Raw genomic sequence first — 19,356 nt, 5'->3', positions numbered from 1 at the left:
TGTACTCAGGTGCAATAACTACATCAAAGTAAAAAGCTTCTACGCAGCAAAGGAAACGGTCAACAAAGTGAAAAGGCAACCTATCAAATGAGAGAAAATATTTGCAAACTATATATCTGATAAAGGGTTAATATCCAATACATATATAAAGAACTCATACAACTTAACAGGAAAAAACCAAACAATTCAATTAAAAAGCTTTAACCAGGGACTTCCTTGGTGGTGCAGTGGTTAAGAATCCAACTGCCAATGCGGGGGACACGGGCTTGAGCCCTGGTCCCAGAGATCCCACATGCCGCAGAGCAACTAAGCCCGTGCACCACAACTACTGAGCCTGTGCTCTAGAGCCTGTGAGCCACAACTCCTGAGCCCACCTGCCACAACTACTGAAGCCCGCACTCCTAGAGCCTGTGCTCTGTAACAAGAGAAGCCACCACAACGAGAAGCCCATGCACTGCAACAAAGAGTAGCCCTCACTCGCCGCAATTAGAGAAAGCCCGTGTGCAGCAACAAAGACCCAGTGCAGCCAAAAATAAATAAATAAATTTATTAAAAACAAAAACCCTTTAACCATCAGTGTGGCACCCACATTTGGAATAGGCACTGGCTGTCCACGCCCTGGTTTCCCCTAGTTGGCCGGCTAAGTTCTTGGTTGGGCCCTGCACTCGGCCCTTTGGCGGGGAGCATGTGCCCCACAGCCAGAACAAGCAGAACCCCGGGGTGGTGCAGAGCGTTGGCTGCAAAGGAAGGACAAGGGCCCCTGAGTCCCGGGGAGAGTCACAGAGCTGGGAGGGGTGGGCCACCAGGAGAACCAGGCTATCACGAGTGCCTCAGTCCTCACGTTGAGAGTCCCAACCGCAGAAGCACTTTCTGAGATGAACAGTGACCTGCTGAAAACAGCCTTTGCCACCATGAGCAGAATCTCAAAGCCAAATCGTCATCGTCCAGAGGGTGCCGTGAGGCCAGCGCACAGAGCTTAAATTAAGGGTGTCCTGCCCTGTAGAAGCAGACAGTTCAGGACCCAGGCAAGCTGATGCACAGCAGAAAGAAAAAGGAAGGGCTAACAGAAAACAGCCAAGCCTCTGGGACTGGTATTCCACACACGGCTTTTAGTTTCAAGTGAGATGGAGAGCGGTGTTTTGTCCACGGCAGCTGACTTTGTTTGCCTTATGCCAGGAACACATGCCTCCAAGAGGTAGCCCGTGCAGACACCAGCAGCTTGAGGGATGGAAAAGAACTGATTGTGAAAAGTGTACTTTCATTTGTAACATAGGTACCCACGTGATGGGGGGAAACAAGCAAAATCCATGTTTTCTGTCATCTCTTTTTCTGAAGGTGGTGCCCAAATGGCTTTCTCTCCTTTTCTGCAGGAAAATATTTGGAGATACAGTGTAGCAGATGCTTCCCACCTTGCATCCTCCCAGCCCACTTTTTTGCCAGCTGTTGTGGCTTCACGCAGGTGTCGCCTAGCAGAGCCCTGCGTGAGCTGCATCTCATTTCCCTCACTTCTGCCCGGAGCCTTCTGGGACTCCACAGTTGTGCTCTGCCAGCCTGGAGGTTCAGAGAGTTAGCACCCCACGTGTGCCCTTCGCTGGTGGGGAGCTACGGAGAGCTGCTCCCTGTTCCACCCCCAGATGGACAGCCCCCCCGTGCGTTTCATGCAGCTCCTCAGACGCAGCTCACAGCCATGACCAGCTCCACAGAGGACCCTGGGGTGGGCTTTCCCCCCTTCCCTGTTTCATTCTTCCCTGTCCCCTTCTCATTTCCTGGGGTTACTTCCCCAAATAAGCCACCTGCACAAGCCCTGACTCAGGCTCTGTTTTCTGAGGCAATGGAGGCCAAGACAATTTATCTCCCAGGAGATGGCTTTATTCTGATGTAAATCCGAAAATTGGCTGGATGGAGTAAAATGTTCTTCCCAGACACCAGGAAATCCCATCATTTATTTTACACTTTTGGAACCAAGACAGGGAAAGGGGGAAAAATGCTTTCTTTTCATAACTGTGCTCTCTAAAGACTGTAGGTCTGTCCAGAAGTTATCCCTGCCCTCTGATCCCACAGGCGGTCTTGGAGGGGCCCTGAGAGCTGTGGTTCCTGGTGGAAGCACCTCCTCCACACTGCCTTTCCTTGCTTTATTTTCTTTAGAACGTTGACCTCTGCCCAAACGTGTCCAATTACTCTTAATCTGACTGATAGAGCGTGTGTGCAAGGCATTATCTACTTCTATGAGTTTGCTTAATGATTTCCTCCTGTTATTTCTTTATTTTTAATGCTACATCCATAATTTGGAGCTTACAAAGCAAGTCCACAATCGGAACTGGTCTGTTCTAGTTGCCTTGAATCTCAAAATTAAGTGGGCTTCAAGGCAGTGGGATGACCTCACGTGCGTGGTTGCAGCCCTGTGCTGGGCTCCTCTGGTGTTTTGTGAACAGGAGGGACGTCCCAGGTGTGATGTGACTGTAGGCCCCACCCAGGCCTGTGGCCTTCCTGTGGCCCGAGGTGTGGACAGTTGTGTCGAGCAGGTGGGGTTTGCCTCAGCAGAGCGTGCTTGCCTTCTCTCCTCAGGGGGCCATTTCTTCCTACTTCGTCCAGCGCTATGGGTTTCCTCCAGGATGCAAAGTGGTGGCCTTCACTGGGGACAACCCAGGTGAGTACCTCATGGGATTTCACCCTCCCAGTAGCCCGCCTTGGTCCTTGTGAGACATTGGAGAATGCCAGCCGGCTTCTTGGGGCTTCTTGGGGAAGCCTGTCCTTGGCGGGCCCTCCCTCCCTTGGTGCCCGCCCGCCTGCTGGTATGAACTCTCATGCCTTGTACCTGCCCCACCTTGGCTCTGACTCCGCCCACAAGAGCCACTGAGTGCCTCACCTCCAGGTGAAACCTGATCAGCGATTGAGGAAGACAGTGCCCACCCTCCCTCACCTGCCTTTTCTTTTCTTTTTTTTTTTTTTAACAACAACCATTAATTTTTATTAAATTTCTAATTTAAAACAAATATTTACAACATTATCAGTTTGGGAAAAGACAAACAGTAAAAATGAAGAAAAGTGATGAAAAGACAAATTCAAGGGCAGAATAAATACAGCCTATTTACACGCCTGCCTGGCCCTGGCGGCTGCTGCCAGAGTGCCAGACCCTCAGCCTCAGAATTAGCAGCAGTTCAAATTCTCCTCCAGTTTCAACACGCCCAAGGGTGGGATTCTGCACACCTGCCTTTTCTCTTCCAAGCTAAACATCTCAGTTCCCCCAACCCTTCCTCTGGGACCCAGCTTTGAGTCTCTGCCCCATCATTTGACCTATAGGTATGACTTCATCCAAGCCCCTTGTCTCCTCTTCCTCCTTCTCTTCTCCTCTGGGGGTTCCTGAGGCCCCCCCTGGAGGGGCTGACAGGTCTCTAAAGAAAGGCCAAGTGGCCACAATGAGTACCACCAGAATGCTGCCCCTCACCCCACCTCTGCAGCCCTTTTCCTAACGGGCCACCAAATCAGCGTTGCTGGATAGAGCAAAGACAAATACAGGACACCCAGTTAAACTTGAGTTCAGAGGAAGGACAAATGATTAGGTAGAATGAGTGTGTCCCAGGCAATGTTTGAATTTCAGATAACATGATTTTTCAGTGTCCCACATGTTGTTTCTCTGAACTTGAAGTGAGACTGAGCGTCTTATATTTTATCTGGCAAGTCTACCCCAAGTTGCCATCCTGAGCAGCCATTCCTTCTCTAAGGAAGTGAGTCTCAGGTACATATGAAAGGGTTTGGTGGAGGCCGGGGTCTGACTTCAGCCCTTCCCCTGGTTTCCACACCCGTGAGCCTCCCTGTGCTTACCTCCTACTGGTTGTACAGATGAGGATGTGGACAGCAAAAATAAAATAAAAAGAGAGAGGCACACGTGTCTAGGAGTAGAGCTGTGTGCCTAGAAATGGAGCTGAAGGTCTTGTTAAAATTCATTCATCATCATAATGATGATTTTATATGCCGTATTTCCTGCAGTATCTACGCGTATTTTTGTGCCCAGGAAAAAACATTGAAGTCACCGTTACTATTATTTCTGCCACCACTACGAGTAACACTCGTGGTGCTCCTAGGTCTGCTTTGGGCCTGTCTGCTTTGGAGCTGAGGGCACAGCGAGGATGTCCCCGCCACCCCTGTGGTCGCATCAGTGTCCTGGCCGTGCCCCCTCCCTTCTGGGGTGGCCCCCCCTCTGGCATCTGCAGGGAACCCCCAGGAGCCAGACGAGGGCCTCCCTGTCCCTGCGCAGGTTCTGTAGAACTTCACACGGAGCCCTGTTGTCAAGGCACAAACCCAGACTCAGAGCAGGTTTTGGAGAAGGGACCCTCGTGTTCCTGGTCTGAGGTGAGGTGAGATAGAGGCTGGTAGACAGTGGCCACATTCCTGCAGGAGCAAGGCTTGAAGCCTGTCGCTCTGTCCCCTGGGCGCCTGATTTGAGAGGCAGCTCCGGCCCGTGGTGGGCACGTTCTGGTGCCCCGGCTCCTGGACGATGCCAGGCCCCAGTTCCTGTCTGCCCTAAAAGCTGAGTCACCCTCAGAAAGGAACAGATGGTGCACAAGCGCCGCCGATTCAGGACAATTCTGTGCTTTGTGGGCCATGTTTGTTTGCCTTTCAAAATGAAAGTTACTTCATCAAGTCTCGTTAGAAACAAATGTATTGTTTTTTTATATTGGAGCATTGTTGATGTACAATGTTGTGTTACTTTCAGGTGTCCAGCAAAGGGATTTAGTTATATATATATGTATATCTATCCTTTTCCAGATGGTTTTCTCATATAGGTTATTACAGAGTAGTGAGTAGAGTTCTCTGTGCTAGACAGTAGGTCCTTGTTGATTGTTTTATATATATTAGTGTGTCTATGTTAATCCCAACCTCCAGGTATTTCCCTCCCGCCCGCCCCCCGCCTTTCCCCTTTGGTAACCGTAAGTTTGTTTCCTAAGTCTGTGAGTCTGGTTAGAAAAATGTATATTCTTACACCTACTCTATCAACTGGAAGAATGTCAGGGAGAATAATGGGCCTGCTTTTGAACCACAGAAGCATGAGCTTCTGGGCATGTTTCAGAGGGAACAACAAAGAAGCAGCTTCCTAAACTGTCCTTTTGGACTGCGGTTTCAGGCTGAATGCTGGAGGTACCAGGCAGGTAGCCCTCAGCCGGTCCCTCCCTAAGTCTGACCTTCACTTTGCTGCTGCCTTAAGTAATGCATTAGTCTTATGCTTTTTTTTCTTATACTCAAGGGATACCTCTTCACTGCAGAAAAAAATTTTAAGTACCGACAAACCAAAGGAAGGATGTAAAAAAAAATCATCTGTAATCTCTTAACCCAGAGATAGCCAAAGTTAAAATTTTGAGGGCTGTCCTTCCAACCTTCTTTTCCTATGCCCACAAATAAACAGTTTATTTTAACCAACCAAGGCAGTATTTTTGTGCAGCATCATTAGTGGTTGTTTAGGTTTCCATTGTTCTGGCATTTACTTTGCCAGTGTCCCTCAGATGGAGCTGGGAGATGGAGGTAGGCGTGGCTTCTCCCGTTGAGGCCATGCGAACGTTATCTTGTCCCTTGTCCCTATAGCAGTGGTCACCAGCCCTTTTGGCACCGGGGCCCAGTTTCATGGAAGACAGTTTTTCCACGGACGGGGGTGGGGGGTTGGGGGGGATGGATCAGGTGGTAACGCGAGCAATGGGGAGCGTGCAGATGAAGCTCCGCTTGCTTGCCCGCCACTCACCTCCTGCTGTGCGGACCTGTAGGGGGCTGGGGACCCCTGCGGCCTATAGGATAAGCTCTCGGAGGTAGGATTCCTGAGTCCAGGGCTCTGACACTCTGCTGATCGTACCTCTGCAGCAGTGTTTGAGTACACCTGTTCCTGCCCACATTTCTCCTGCATTCATTCATTCACTCAACGTTTAAGCCTGCTGCTACATGGCAGACCTTCTTTCAGTTCCAGGGTGTATCAGTGAGCAAGGCAGATAAACTTCACTGCCATGGGCCTCACATAAAGGGGGGTCAACATGACCTTGACCCTTTCCATACCACTGAGGTGGGGGAAGGCCCCTCACTCCGGCCTCGCCTTTGTCTTTCTCCGCCGTGTGTATCCTGGTGCCTTGACTTGCCCCCTTGGTCCTCTGCACTCCTGGGGGTGCCTAACAGTGGGTGGGGAGTTTGGACCCCTTTAGATGAGGTTTCCGAGTCCAAATCAGAGGCCCTGACCGCAGAGACTCCACCCTCTAGCCCTTGGGGCGTCCTGAGCCCTTGGCTCACCCTGTTCCCGCGTCCCCCTTAGCTTGTGGACTGGGGTGGGAGATGGGGGCTGCCCTCCCATCTGGCGGGGTGGGGGTGACTGGTTTGCTCTGTGGCTCTCATGTGACCCCCTGCTAACCACAGGCTCCCCTCCCATTCTCAGCGTCGCTGGCAGGCATGAGGCTGGAGGAAGGTGACATTGCGGTAAGGTGACCACTCACTCCCTCAGGCAGGCTCAGCTTTCTGCCCCAGGGGATGAGGGTGCTGGGTCTCAGCACCATCTTTGCTGCCTATCAGAGGGGCTTCCAGGGTCAAAAGGCAGCTGAGGGAGGGGGTAGGGAGACCCCGGCCCCAGGACCTGCCCACAGGTCCTCTCTTAGAAGGTCAGTTGCCTTTGCTGAGCAGACAGGTCCCCTGCCTGCCTTGACAGTGGCCAGTCGTGGTGAGCACAGTGGCAGAAGGGTCAGACCTCGGGCTAGAGCACTGTGAGCTCCCTAGGCGGTGAAGACGTAACCCAGACCCTCCTGCTTCTAGTGGGAAACCCGTTGTCACCCGAACCACGAGTTAGGGGTAGTTGTAGTAAGTTCTAGAAAATCGGCCCACAGGATCCATGGGAGCCTGAATCTGGGGAGCTGACTTTGGACTTTGGTGTGGGAGGGTCAGCAGAGGTTTCTCTGAGGAGGTGGCGTTTAATCCAAGGTCTGCAGCCTGAGGAGTGAAACGATGGGGGTCAGGGCGCGTGGAGCTGCCTCACCTCTGCCCGTCTCTCTCCAGGTCAGCCTGGGCACCAGCGACACCCTATTTCTCTGGCTGCAGGAGCCGACGCCCACCCTGGAAGGCCACATCTTCTGCAACCCGGTTGACCCCCAGCACTACATGGCGCTCCTGTGGTAGGTTGGGTGGCGAGGAGGAGGTGCGGGCAGGTCTGACACCATGTGGAGCCCCCCAGGTCGTTCCACTGCGCAGGCTCTGGGGGCAGCTGAGACCCCAGGGACTCACTGGGTCTTGCTGAGAGCAGAGCTGGGTGGGGAAGCACCCAGGACCTGAAGTCTCCCCCAAACCCAGATACAGATCCCATCCCCAACACCTGTATCCTGTGTGGCCTGAGCCAGACCCCGTAGCATATCTGACCCACACTTTGCTCATAAAATGGGGAGAATAAGAGGTTTACTTGATAGTGTTGTTACGCTATGTCTGGCACATGGTGGACCTTCAACCAATGGTAGCAAGGACATCCTGCTTCCTGACAGTTCTCATGGAAGGGGTCTGTTCTGCACCCTCCAAACAGGCATTTGGGAACCTGCTGGAAGCTACTAAGGGAGAGTTTTTAGCCTTGAAGCTCCAAGAACCACTGAAGAATATGTAGGTCTAGTAAATCTGGCCAGCCCTGCCCCTTGTCCAGGTGGTACAACGTGCTGAAACCACAGCTGTGTCTCTCCCTGGAGCTCCTTTGTGGCAACCTCCCGTGTAAACAGAGCCCACGACAAGTGCATTTCCTGGTGACTCCCAGGGACATGCGCTGGGTCTGATACCTGAGGAGGAACCTCAGATCCCTGCTGTGCACTGGCTGGGGTTGTGGTCCAGCCTGACCTGCAGCCCCTGTACCTGGGACTCTTCACCAAAGCCCGTGGGTCCAGTCAGCAAGCACCAGGTCCCTCCCTCAGGGTTGTGTGCACTTCTGCAGCTTTAAAAACGGCTCCCTCATGAGAGAGAAGATCCGTGATGAGTTGGCTTCCAGTTCCTGGAGCGAGTTCTCTAAGGCGCTGCAGTCCACAGAGATGGGGAACAGTGGAAACCTGGGTAGGCTGTCTGGGGGTGCCTGGGTCTGTGAAGGGGCAGCAGCTGCTGCGGGGAGGGGCAGGGCCAGGGAGAAGCCAAGGGGAGCCCAGACTGTCTGCACTTCTGCTCCATGGGCCTTAAAACTAGCGTGAGACCCCATGATCTGAGTGAGGTGGGAGTGGCAGATCAGGCCAGAGCTGCATCTTCTGTGCCCCTCGAAGCCCCTGGTGACAGCATCAGAGATGGCAGCCACAGTGCCTGCTCTGCCCTGTTGCATGCCCACATGCAGCTTTCTGCCCCAGACACGAGGTCTTGTTAGGAAAAGTGCCCAGCATTGGGGCAGGCCTTTTGTGCAGGGAGGGGATGTGCCTCCCTTAGTCAAACCCATGCTGGTATTTTAGAGTTAGTTGGACAGCTAGCTGTCTCCTGGCCTGGGCGGCCACATGAGAGCAGGAAGAGCTGTCTCCACGAAAAGCTAGCCTAGGCCTTTCCAGTTGCCCTCCGTCCTGCTGGAGAGAAGGACCTGAGAATATTCACAGGTCTCCAGGGGATAGGGGGTCCCAGGGAACAGGGATATAGGGTCATTTCACCCTGCTTTTTTCTGAGGCTATTGAGAAGCTGATCTTTTGTTTTTGACCACTGACAGTTAATCTCTTCCTGGTCTTGTTTCAGGTTTTTATTTTGATGTAATGGAGATCACCCCTGAAATTATTGGGCGTCATAGGTTTAGTGCAGAAAACCATGAGGTACGTGTGTTATTGGTATTGGAGCTACATTGGCTCCATTTTTGACTATTTAACAAATGCCTATCAAACTATGCTAGTTTTAGGGACCTCATTCATTTACTCAGCCATTGATAAAACAAATACTTAAAAAATTTTTCTTTAAATTGAAATATTGTTGATTTACAATATTGTGTTAGCTTCAGATGTACAGCGAAATGATTCAGTTTTTTTTTTAGATTATATTCCATCATAAATTATTACAAGATATTGAATATAATTCCCTGTGCTACACTGTAAATCCTTGTTGCTTATCTATTTTATGTATAGTAAGTAGTTTGTATCTAATCCCATACTCCTAATTTGCCACCACCACCCCCGCCAGTAACCATTAGTTTGTTTTCTATGTCTGCAAGTCTGTTTCTGTTTTGTATATAGATTCATTTGTATTTTTAGATTCCTCATATAAATGATATCATATGATATTTATCTTTCTCTGACTTACTTCACTAAGTATACCACTTTCTATGTCCATCCATGTTGCTGCAAATGGCAACATTTCATTCTTTTTTATGGCTAATACGCCGTTGTATAGGGACTTACCTGGGTCCAGTGGTTAAGACTCTCGGCTTCCAATGCAGTTGTGCATGGGTTCAATCCTTGGTTGGGGAATAAGTTCCCATATGCCATGTGGCGTGGCCAAAAGATATTTTTAAAAATATATATTCTGTTGTATATATACCATATCTTCTTAAGCCAGTCATCTGCTGATGGGCACTTGGGTTGTTTCCATGTCTTGGCTATTGTAAATAATGCTGCTGTGAATGTTGGGGCTTCACATATTTTTTCCAATTAGAGTTTTCCCTGATAGATGCCCAGGAGTGGGATTGCTGGATCATATGGTAGCTCTGTTTTTAGTTTTTTAAGGACCCTCCATACTGTTCTTCATAGTGGCTGCACCAATTTACATTCCCACCAACAGTAGGAGGATTCCCTTTTCTCCACACCCTCTCTAATGTTTATTATTTGTTGACTTTTTGATGATGGCCATTCTGACTGGTGTGATAATTAGTGATGTTGAGCATCTTTTCATGTGTCTGTTGGCCATTTGTATGTATTCTTTGGAAAAATGCCTATTTAGGTCTTCTACCCATTTTTTGATTGGTTGTTTGTTTTTTCAATATTGAGTTGTATGAGCTGTTTGTATATTTTGGATATTAACCTCTTGTCAGTCTCATCATCTGTAAATATTTTCTCCCAGTCCATAGGTTGTCTTTTCATTTTGTTGATGGTTTTCTGTGCTGTACAAAAGCTTTTAAGTTTGATTAGATCCCCTTTGTTTATTTTTGCTTCTATTTCTTTTGCCTTGGGAGACCGAGCTGAGAAAACATTGGTATGATTTATGTCAGAGAATATTTTGCCTATGTTCTCTTCTAGGAGTTTTATGGTGTCATGTCTTATATTTAGGTCTGTAAGCCATTTTGAGTTTATTTTTGTGTATGGTGTGAGGCAGTGTTCTAACTTCATTGATTTACATGTGGCTGTCTAGCTTTCCCAACACCACTTGTTGAAGAGACTATCTTTTCTCCATTGTATATTCTTGCCTCATTTGTCATAGATTAATTTACTGTAGGTGCATGGGATTATTTCTGGGCTCTCTATTCTGTTCCATTGATCTATATGTCTGTTTTTGTGCCAATACCATGCTCTTTTGATTACTGTAGCTTTGTAGTATAGTCTGAAGTCTGGAAGGGTTATGCTTCCACCCTTGTTCTTTTTCCTCAAAATTGCTTTGGCAATTTTAGGTGTTTTGTGGTTCCATATAAATTTTAAGACTGTTCTAGTTTTGTGAAAAGACATCATGGGTATTTTGATAGGGATTGCATTAAATCTGTAGATTGCTTTGGGTAGTATGGCCATTTTAACAATATTAATTCTTCCAATCCAAAAGCATGAGACATCTTTCCATTTCTTTGAATCATCTTTGGTTTCCTTTAATAATGTTTTATAGTTCTCAGCTCCTTGGTTAAATTTATTCCTAGGTTCTATTCTTTATGCCATTTTAAATGGGATTGTTTGTTTACTTTCTCTTTCTGATATTTCATTATTAGTGTAGCAGATTTCTATATATTAATCTTGTATCCTGGGACTTCCCTGGTGGTCCAGTGGGTAAGACTCCTTGCTCCCAGTGCAGGGGGCCCAGGTTTGATCCCTGGTCAGGGAAGTAGATTCCACATGCCGCAACTAAAGATCCTGCAATGAAGATCCTGCATGCTGCACCTAAGACCTGGTGCAGCCAAAAAAAACCCCCAAAAAACAAACAAACTTGTATCCTGCTACCATGCTGAATTCATTTATTAGTTCTAATAGTTTTTGTTTGGAGACTTTAGTGTTCTCTATATAAAGTATCATGTCATCTGCAAATAGTGACAGTTTTACCTCTTCCCTTCCAGTTTTATTTCTTTTTCTTGTCCAATTGCTGTGGCTAGGACTTCCAATACTATGTTGAATAGAAGTAGTGAGAGTGGGCATCCTTATCTTGTTCCTGAATTTAGTGGGAAGGCTTTCAGCTTTTCACTGTTGAGTATTAATGTTGACTGTGGGTTTGTCATAATAAAACAATACTGTTGATGTGCTAGGGTGCACTCTAGATGCTGGGGCATCAGCAAGATATAAGACAGATGCTGTACTTTCTCACAAAGAAGAGTGTGGAACACCTAAGGGTTCTCCCTGAGCTAACGTGTGCTCCCACTGATTGTCATTAAGCATCTTGGAGCCTGTTTCCTTGGTGAGCCTTATCCTACACCTCCCATCTCCAGATGATGAATTTCCTCCTGATTGAAAGAGCCTCTGGCACAGGAGGCACTAACATTTGCTGATGTTTATTGAGCACAGTTTAGTTCCAGGCACTATGTGTGTGGGTTACTTTATCTTCCTCATTTATCTCTCAAAGCAACTCTGTGAATTAGGTATTTTCATCCCCTTTACAGATGGAGAAACTGAATATCTCACCCAAGGCACCAGGGCCTAGGTGGTGGAGGCGGTCAAACCCAGTCCTTTCTGGCCCTAAAGCCGCTATTTTATTTGCCCTCCACCACACGACCTTTCCCAGGAGGGATTTGGTTGATACTTGCTGCTTGGAATTGACTTTTCTGTGAGATGGTTACCAGAGTCATCACCACATTTTGGATTGGACCTGAGAGACTTTTCTGACCCTAAAAGGTGTCTGGGGAATTTCAGTAAGTCACTCTGTCTAATAAGTGTAACAGAGTTGGTGTTGGATTATATGCCGATGATGGCATTACACATTGTATTGTAGATGGAAAGCTTTGTCTAAAGTATAGGGAGTTCATCTCAGTCTTCTGGTGGGGGCCAGTTTGGTTTCTGTTGCTCGTAGAAAGAAGACATGCCTGTTCTCTTTTGTGTAAATCTGTCTGGGTTTATCAAGAAGGGAGTTTTCTTCGTTCATTTCTTCAATCAACAGATATGTATGACTGGTGCAAACAAGACAAACAGGGTCCCTGCTCCACGGAGCCCAGTGTCTAGGAGGATGTAAACAGGTGAACGAACACACACACGATTACAGTGTGTGATGTGGCTCAGACGGGAAGGAACAAAGCGACGTAGGGGAAAGCAGGATGTGTGCCAGGGACTTGCCTTGGATAGGGTGACCAGGTGGGCCTCCCTGAGGAGGTGGCCTTTAGGTGCAGACTTGAAGGATGAGAGGTATCCCACATGGGAAGCTTGGGCAGAGTCCTGGCAAAGGGAGCAATTTAGGAACTGAAAGTAGGTGAGTTGGGTTGGAGCAGTTCCTGAGGGAGGGAGCGGTGGCGTCAATCACTGGTCTCAGGGGCTGGGGAGCGGGGTGAGGCTGGAGTGGGCGCCATTCGGCTTTAGCTGGAAGGACAGAGGGCGCGCCACAGTGGTGGGTTCTCAGCACAAGCTCTCCCTTCATGAGCATCAGCTACATGGACCAGGCTCTGCTGTCTGCTTTTTAACAACCCTGAAACATAGGTGCTCCCATTACGTCAGTTCTGTTAAGAAAGAAAACGAGAGACTCAAGAGGGAGGAGGTATGGGGATATATGTATATGTATAGCTGATTCACTTTGTTATACAGCAGAAACTAACACACCACTGTAAAGCAATTATACTCCAATAAAGATGTTAAAAAAAAAAAAGAAAGAAAATGAGGCTCATAAGATGTACGTTAACTTATTCGAGGTCATAGAGCTGAATGGCAGAGGCAGAACTGGAACCCTCGGCAGCCTGAAACCGAGCTCTCCCCATCCTCTGACTCCCCAAAGTGATACACGCGTGAGGCCGTGAGCACGTGTGTGTGCATGTGAGTGTGTGACGAACAAGTTAGTGGTTCAAGAGCACAACTATGGGTGCGCTCCAGTGGAGGCCTGAGTCATGAGCTCTGAATCTGGGCTACTCTTAAAAAGACACCACACATACGCACACACCACATACATACACACCACACACAGACACACACACACACAGTGAGTGGACAATGAGAGTTCTTCACTCTGCCCACTTTCTCCCGGAATCAGGTCTCAGCATTCCCCTGGGACGTGGAGATTCGAGCACTGATCGAAGGACAGTTCATGGCCAAGAAGATTCATGCCGAGGGCCTGGGCTATCGAGTCAGTAAGTGAGCTGCTGGCGGGCTGTGTTCTGGGGTGGGCGCTAAGGGTTCTGCACATACCCTGAGGTGCTTGAGACCCTTCCTGGCCTTCAGGCCAGGCCTAGTGGACACTGTCTGTTAAGGCTCCATTACAAGGGCCTTGTTCGTGCAGGAGGGGCGTGGAGCCTGGCTCCTGGTGGTGGGGTGAGAAAGCGATCGACTGGCACTGTGGGCAGGCATAGACCAGGAGGCAGGTTGTTCCTGCATCTCTGCTCCGTCCCCAGGAGCCTCATGTCCTGGCCAGGAACTATAGGACTTGGGAGATCTTTCTGTAACCCTAAGCTCCAACCTGCAGACTAAATGTCCTAAGCTCTGGATCCCGAGGACACGGGCAACGCAGGTGGGAAAGGTCTAGGCTGGGGCCATCGCTGGACCTTCACCTTCTAGCCTGGGCAGGCCCCATCTGCCTGTGGGACACAGCTCTGGGCATTTCAGCTTGAACAGGGAAGAGAGGGGATGTAGAACCACTGTCAGAACTGAGAAACCTGCAATGGAGAGGGCAGAACCAGGGCTGGGGGAGGCCCATGGGGAAGGAAGGGACTTCTAAGAACTTGAGCTATGGAATGTGGGCAGCTTTAGGAGGTCAGCAAGTTCCCCTTTTTGATGGCGCTGCAGTGGTCTGGCGGGGGGCAGGGGGGGCGTCTGAAGGAGGTTGGACCCGCCGACCAGAGAGTCCAGGTTTCCAAGATGTATTGTTCCTCTGGGCCAGCCGTGGTCAAGAGAAGGTAGAAAACCCCTGAATCCTCTTAGCTTGAAGGCCTCCTCATGATACTTTTACAGACAATCCTATGTAGTATATGTTTTATGCCTTTGAGCCAAATAAGTAAAAGGATACTTTAAAAATAAGCACTAGGTAAACCTTTTTGAAAACCTGTTAGGCAGCATCTACTAAAGCTGCTTACACGTCCACCCAGCAGCTTCACTTCCCGGTGGATGCGAGACAGAGATGTGGACATGTGTTCACTGAAGACGTGCAGGAGGACACTGCCGGTGGCCCTGTGCTTAGCACCCCACGCTGGAAACAACACAGTGCCCATCGATGGTAAGATAGGTGCCTTGTGGGGTGTTCAGGCGACATGATCCTACACAGAAATGAAAATGAACCAGCCTTAGCCACGCGCAACAAAATGGATGAATCTCACAAATGAAAACGCTGAGCAAAAGAAGCCAAACCCAAAAGTACGCGTGGCAGATGCCGTGGACATCGGATTCAAACGCAGACAAAACTATCGCCTGTTGTTGGAAGTCTGGATCGTTAGTAGTTACCTTTCGGGGGGCATGGAGGGCCTCTGGGGTGCTGGTGAGGCTCTGTTTCTTAGGTTACACAGGTGTGTTTAGTTGTGAAAATGTGTCAAGCTGTCAGCTTATGGTATGTATGTACATTTGTTAGGATGTATGTTATAGTTCAACAAAATTTTTTAAATAGAATGAACTTTATAAACAGTCCCACTCCTCTCCATCCCCCCACCCAGAGTATAAAAAGAAATTCCCCAAAGGTCCCCAAAGGCTTCCAAGGTCCCTGAGAAGTGAGCCCAGGTGAGCAGGGCAGAGATGGTGCTGAGGTGGGCGTGAGTGACTGGCAGGAAGGGTTTTCCGGTCGTCAGGAGGGGGCACTTTGGGGGGCTGGGGGGCTGTCTCCACCGGCCCAGTGTGAGGGGAGAGGCAGTGAGGGCGGAGGGGCCCTCCTGGGCTCCAGGGGGCTAGTGTGATCACGTCATCGTTCCCAGCCTCTGAAGCGATTCTTGTGCAAAACAGCGTAAGCTTACTTATCCTCTTAGCAAGCTTAAGGGTCGAATCAAACCTGTCCTGCCAGCTCTGCTGGGTTCCTCTCAAACAAGATCACATGAATGAATGCGCTTGAACCTAAAAGGGTAAAAGGGCTGCACGAACTGTAGGCATCATGCTCCCAGTGGCTGCATGGCTTGTGGCATCGTGGGATCTTTTTTTTTTAAATAAATTTATTTATTTATTTTTGGCTGCATTGGGTCTTCGTTGCTGCGTGCGGGCTTTCTCTAGTTGCAGCGAGCGGGGGCTACTCTTCGTTGTGGTGCGCGGGCTTCTCATTGCGGTGGCTTCTCTTGTTGCAGAGCACGGGCTCTAGGTGCACGGTCTTCAGTAGTTGTGGCACACGGGCTCAGTAGTTGTGGCTCGCGGGCTCTAGAGCGCAGGCTCAGTAGTTGTGGTGCACGGGCTTAGTTGCTCCGCGGCATGTGGGATCTTCCTGGACCAGGGCTCGAATCCGTGTCCCCTGCATTGGCAGGCGGATTCTTAACCACTGTGCCACCAGGGAAGTCTGGGATCGCGGGATCTTAGTTGCCTGACCAGGGATTGAACCCTGGGTCCTGGCAGTGAAAGCGCAGACTCCTAACCACTGGACCCCCGGGGAATTCCCTCGAGTTTCATTCTTGAACTGTCATAATCTCGTTTTAATAACATCTAAGAAGAATAAAAAGACATTTGAAGTAACACTGATGATCATGATAATAATAGCTGCCAACATTTATTGAGCACGTACTGTGTGCCCAGCCTGATTCCTAAGCACATTATGTTTATTAACAACAGTGTCTCTGGGGCGGGTACCAGTATTACTCCCGCTTCACAAAGTAGGAGACCAAGACTCAGAGTGTTACATCACTTGCTCGAGGCTCAAAGTGTTATATCACTTGCTCAGAGCTTCTGAACCAAGCCAGTCTGGTTCCAGACTCTGGGTTCTGAACCATGGGGTTACCTCTGCTTTCTTTAAGGAATGATCACTTTCTTGATGTTTGGACACCGTGAGACATATGCACCCAGCTGGGCGGGGCTAAAGCCATCATCCCTTTTCAGCTTATATTTCGATGTGTATTTCATTTTGTTTAGGTTGACTTATAAGAGCAGAAAAACCTTATAATAGCGAGTTTGGAAAATAAAGGAAAGAAAACTACCTATAATCCCATCCCCTCTCCCCAACCACTCCTGCCATCTAGGACCGTTTTCTTCCAGTCTCCATTATGAGTTTATTTTTTATAAAGCCAGAGTCCTATTCCCTTTGTACCTACAAAGAGGACATACAAACCTAAAAGTGTGTCAAAGTCTTCATGGTGCTTTACATCATGCCCAGCTGAGTTTTCTTGCAGTCGTGAATGGAGCATGTTTTGATTTTCCAACATGGAATCAACACTGGAACATCTTCCCACGTCCTGGATTGTCTCCTTAGCTGGCTGACATTCCTTCCCCTTTTCCCAGCCCAGGTAGTCTCTCATTTTTTTTAAAATTAATTAATTAATTTATTTATTTTTGGCTGCGTTGGGTCTTTGTAGCTGCGTGCAGGCTTTCTCTAGTTGCAGTGAGCCGGGGCTACTCTTCGTTGTGGTGTGCAGGCTTCTCATTGCGGTGGCTTCTCTTGTTGCGGAGCGTGGGCTCTAGGCACGTGGGCTTCAGTAGTTGTGTCACATGGGCTCAGTAGTTGTGGCTCACAGGCATTAGCGTGCAGGCTTAGTAGTTGTGGCCCACGGGCTTAGTTGCTCTGCAGCATGTGGGATCTTCCAAGACCAGGGCTTGAACCCATGTCCCCTGCATTGGCAGGTGGGTTCTTAAACACTGCACCACCAGGGAAGTCCCCAGGTACTCTCTTAATGGCTGAGGGTGAAGATGGGGGAGGCTGAGAGGTGACAGCAGAGCCTTATAACATTTATTTGTTTTTAAATACCTGCATAATAAATGAATGCCTCTTCATTGTAAAAGAGTCCTGTGACACAGGAATGTAGGGATCTAAGCACTATGAGATTACAGAGCTCTGTTTTTCTGCCCTGCCCCCGGCTTCCGCATCACCACTTACACGGTCCATGGGGGAGAGGAGGGGGTGAGGAGGACTAGCTCTGCGTTTGGGACGCCTCTCCCACACCAACACCACCTAATGCTTGGCTGGTTTTTCTGTCCTGGCAGAGTTTATGTGCCTCTGGAGGATCACTATGCCATCTATCTTGTACTGCAGGTACAGCAAGTTAGCGCTTAAGGGCTCATCTCATTCTAGGATTTAATTTATTTGCACTTCTTTGCATTTACAACTTTTTTTTTTTGGCCATGTGTCATGCGGGATCCCCAGTCGACCAGGGATCGAACATGTGCCCCCTACAGTGGAAGTGCGGAGTCTTAACCACTGGACTGCCAGGGAAGTCCCTGCATTTACAACTTTTTGATAGCATTAAATAAAAATATGTTTTTGTTTGTTTATTCAGCATTCTGTGATTGTCACAGCACAGGGGATGTTCTTTCTGGACCATCTCCATTTTAACCCGAAGTGGAACTATATGTCTTTTACTAGACTGTGGTTTATTATTTTTTATTGTGAAAAGTATGTATACAGTAGAATATGTGCTTCATACAGCTAATTGTGAAACATATTAATAAATCAAACACCTGTTCATAGAGCACTCTGGTTAAGAAATAGAACATTGCCAGAACCTTAGATCCATCCTGTGTACCCTCTTCAGTTGCATCCCCAAGAGGTGGATGAGGAAGCAGCCTCACAAGCAAAGTTCACGTTGGACATGCGTGGACAGAACCAGCTTTAGATCTCCCCTGCAGTCCTGTGTGATAAGCAAGAGGCATTGGCCTGACACTAGCCCTTTGTGGTAGAAGAACTCTGGAAAACAGCTTTTTCTGCCTTGGGGGAATTGTCACAGCCGTTTTTTGTTTTTTGTTTTCTTTTTTCTTGCAGTGCCTAAGACAAAGATTTTGGCCACTGGAGGAGCATCTCACAACAGAGACATCTTGCAGGTAAGTGCCGGTAGCAAGCCCTGAGCTAGGGCCTCTTCCACGTCTAATACTTCCAAGAGCCAGACACTCAGCAGTAACACTGCCTCTGTTCCCACTCCGGCAGGGATGGGGAGCTTACAGCTCATTCTCTCCCAGGAAGCCAGCTCTTTACAGCGCACATGGCAAGCAGATTCTGTCTTACGCTCAAGTGAAAACCACTGCCCTGTACAACTCCACTCTCTGATACCAGCACTGGCCTCTGGCGTCACACAGAAAGTGCCTGTCCTTCATGGCAAACCTTCTGACATCTAATGCCAATGTTCTTGTCTTCCTCAAGGTTTCCCCCTTCCAATTTAAACATCTCTGATTTTCCCAGCCATTCCTCTTATAATACAGTTGCCAGAATTTGTCACTGTCTTTCTGGTCCTTCATTATGCTAGACATATATGACCCAAAGTAGAATCAACCTGCAGATATCTGACAATCAAACTGTCAAATCATGGGGCTGTTAGTGTCTTATTGGGACACTGAGAATTTTGGGGTATAGCCCGAGGCTGCCTTAGCTGTTGGAGTAACTGAATCAACTGTTGACTTGTACAATAGTATACCTGTCTTAGGTAAGATTCTCTAGAAGCAGAGCCTGAAATGGAAATTATTCTATGAGTGATTTGTTGGGAGAGTGCTCCCAGGAGAAAGGGAGTGAGGGATCCAGGTAGGGCAGGGGAAGAAGGATAGGCAAGGATGTGGTTTTGGTTGGAGTCAGCTTCAGCTCCATCCCATGGGCAGATATGGTCCATGAACTATGCCGCAGACTTGCTTCCACCTTGGGGTAAGAGGGCCAACTGGCTGTCGTGGGAAGAGATACGAATAACCTCCTGTGAGAGGCAGCCTCTGTTCAGCAAAGAACAATTCTTTTGAGGAGGGGCAGCTGTGAGCCATTAGCAGCCAATACTCACAGCATCTGGGTGAGGGTGCACACCGGTCCAGTAAGGGGATCCGGATGGGGCATCAGCAATATCTCTGGTTAACTAAGACCCCCCCCAAGTCTTTTCCATGTGAGCTCCTCTTAGTACACATCCTCTGTTCTAAATTTATGCAATTTATTTTGGGGACCGACATGGAAAACTTTTTTATTCTTATAAGACATGCATTTGTTAGTTTGGGTTTGTTTGGCCTTGTTATA

The 19,356-nt window shown here is 48.6% G+C and overlaps 1 protein-coding gene across 10 annotated transcripts in view; it reads left to right on the top strand.

Moving 5' to 3' along the window:
* The window catches only part of XYLB (xylulokinase), a 43,573-nt gene that overhangs the window by 15,333 nt on the left and 8,884 nt on the right, over positions 1 to 19,356 (top strand). For 4 of the 10 annotated variants that reach the window (XR_014232892.1, XM_082348620.1, XM_082348616.1 and 1 more), the window contains 7 exons: positions 2,566 to 2,647; positions 6,407 to 6,447; positions 7,018 to 7,133; positions 7,928 to 8,043; positions 8,695 to 8,768; positions 13,303 to 13,399; positions 18,136 to 18,194. Coding sequence is in view for 5 of the 10 variants with exons in the window: in XM_082348620.1 (XP_082204746.1) it covers positions 2,566 to 2,647; positions 6,407 to 6,447; positions 7,018 to 7,133; positions 7,928 to 8,043; positions 8,695 to 8,768; positions 13,303 to 13,399; positions 18,136 to 18,194 (585 nt within the window). In the remaining 5 variants the exon portion in view is untranslated. Of the gene's footprint in view, positions 1 to 2,565; positions 2,648 to 6,406; positions 6,448 to 7,017; positions 7,134 to 7,927; positions 8,044 to 8,694; positions 8,769 to 11,734; positions 11,984 to 13,302; positions 13,400 to 14,350; positions 14,479 to 16,552; positions 16,667 to 18,135; positions 18,195 to 19,356 lie in introns of those variants that run through there. The other 6 variants (XM_082348618.1, XM_082348619.1, XR_014232893.1 and 3 more) reach the window with 5 other exon arrangements.

Source organism: Balaenoptera borealis (assembly GCF_965194805.1).
Source record: "Balaenoptera borealis genome assembly, chromosome: 12".
In the NCBI taxonomy this organism is placed as follows: Eukaryota; Metazoa; Chordata; class Mammalia; order Artiodactyla; family Balaenopteridae; genus Balaenoptera; species Balaenoptera borealis.
Note: the sequence above shows the minus strand (reverse complement) of the source record. Positions and strands in the feature narration are given on the sequence as shown.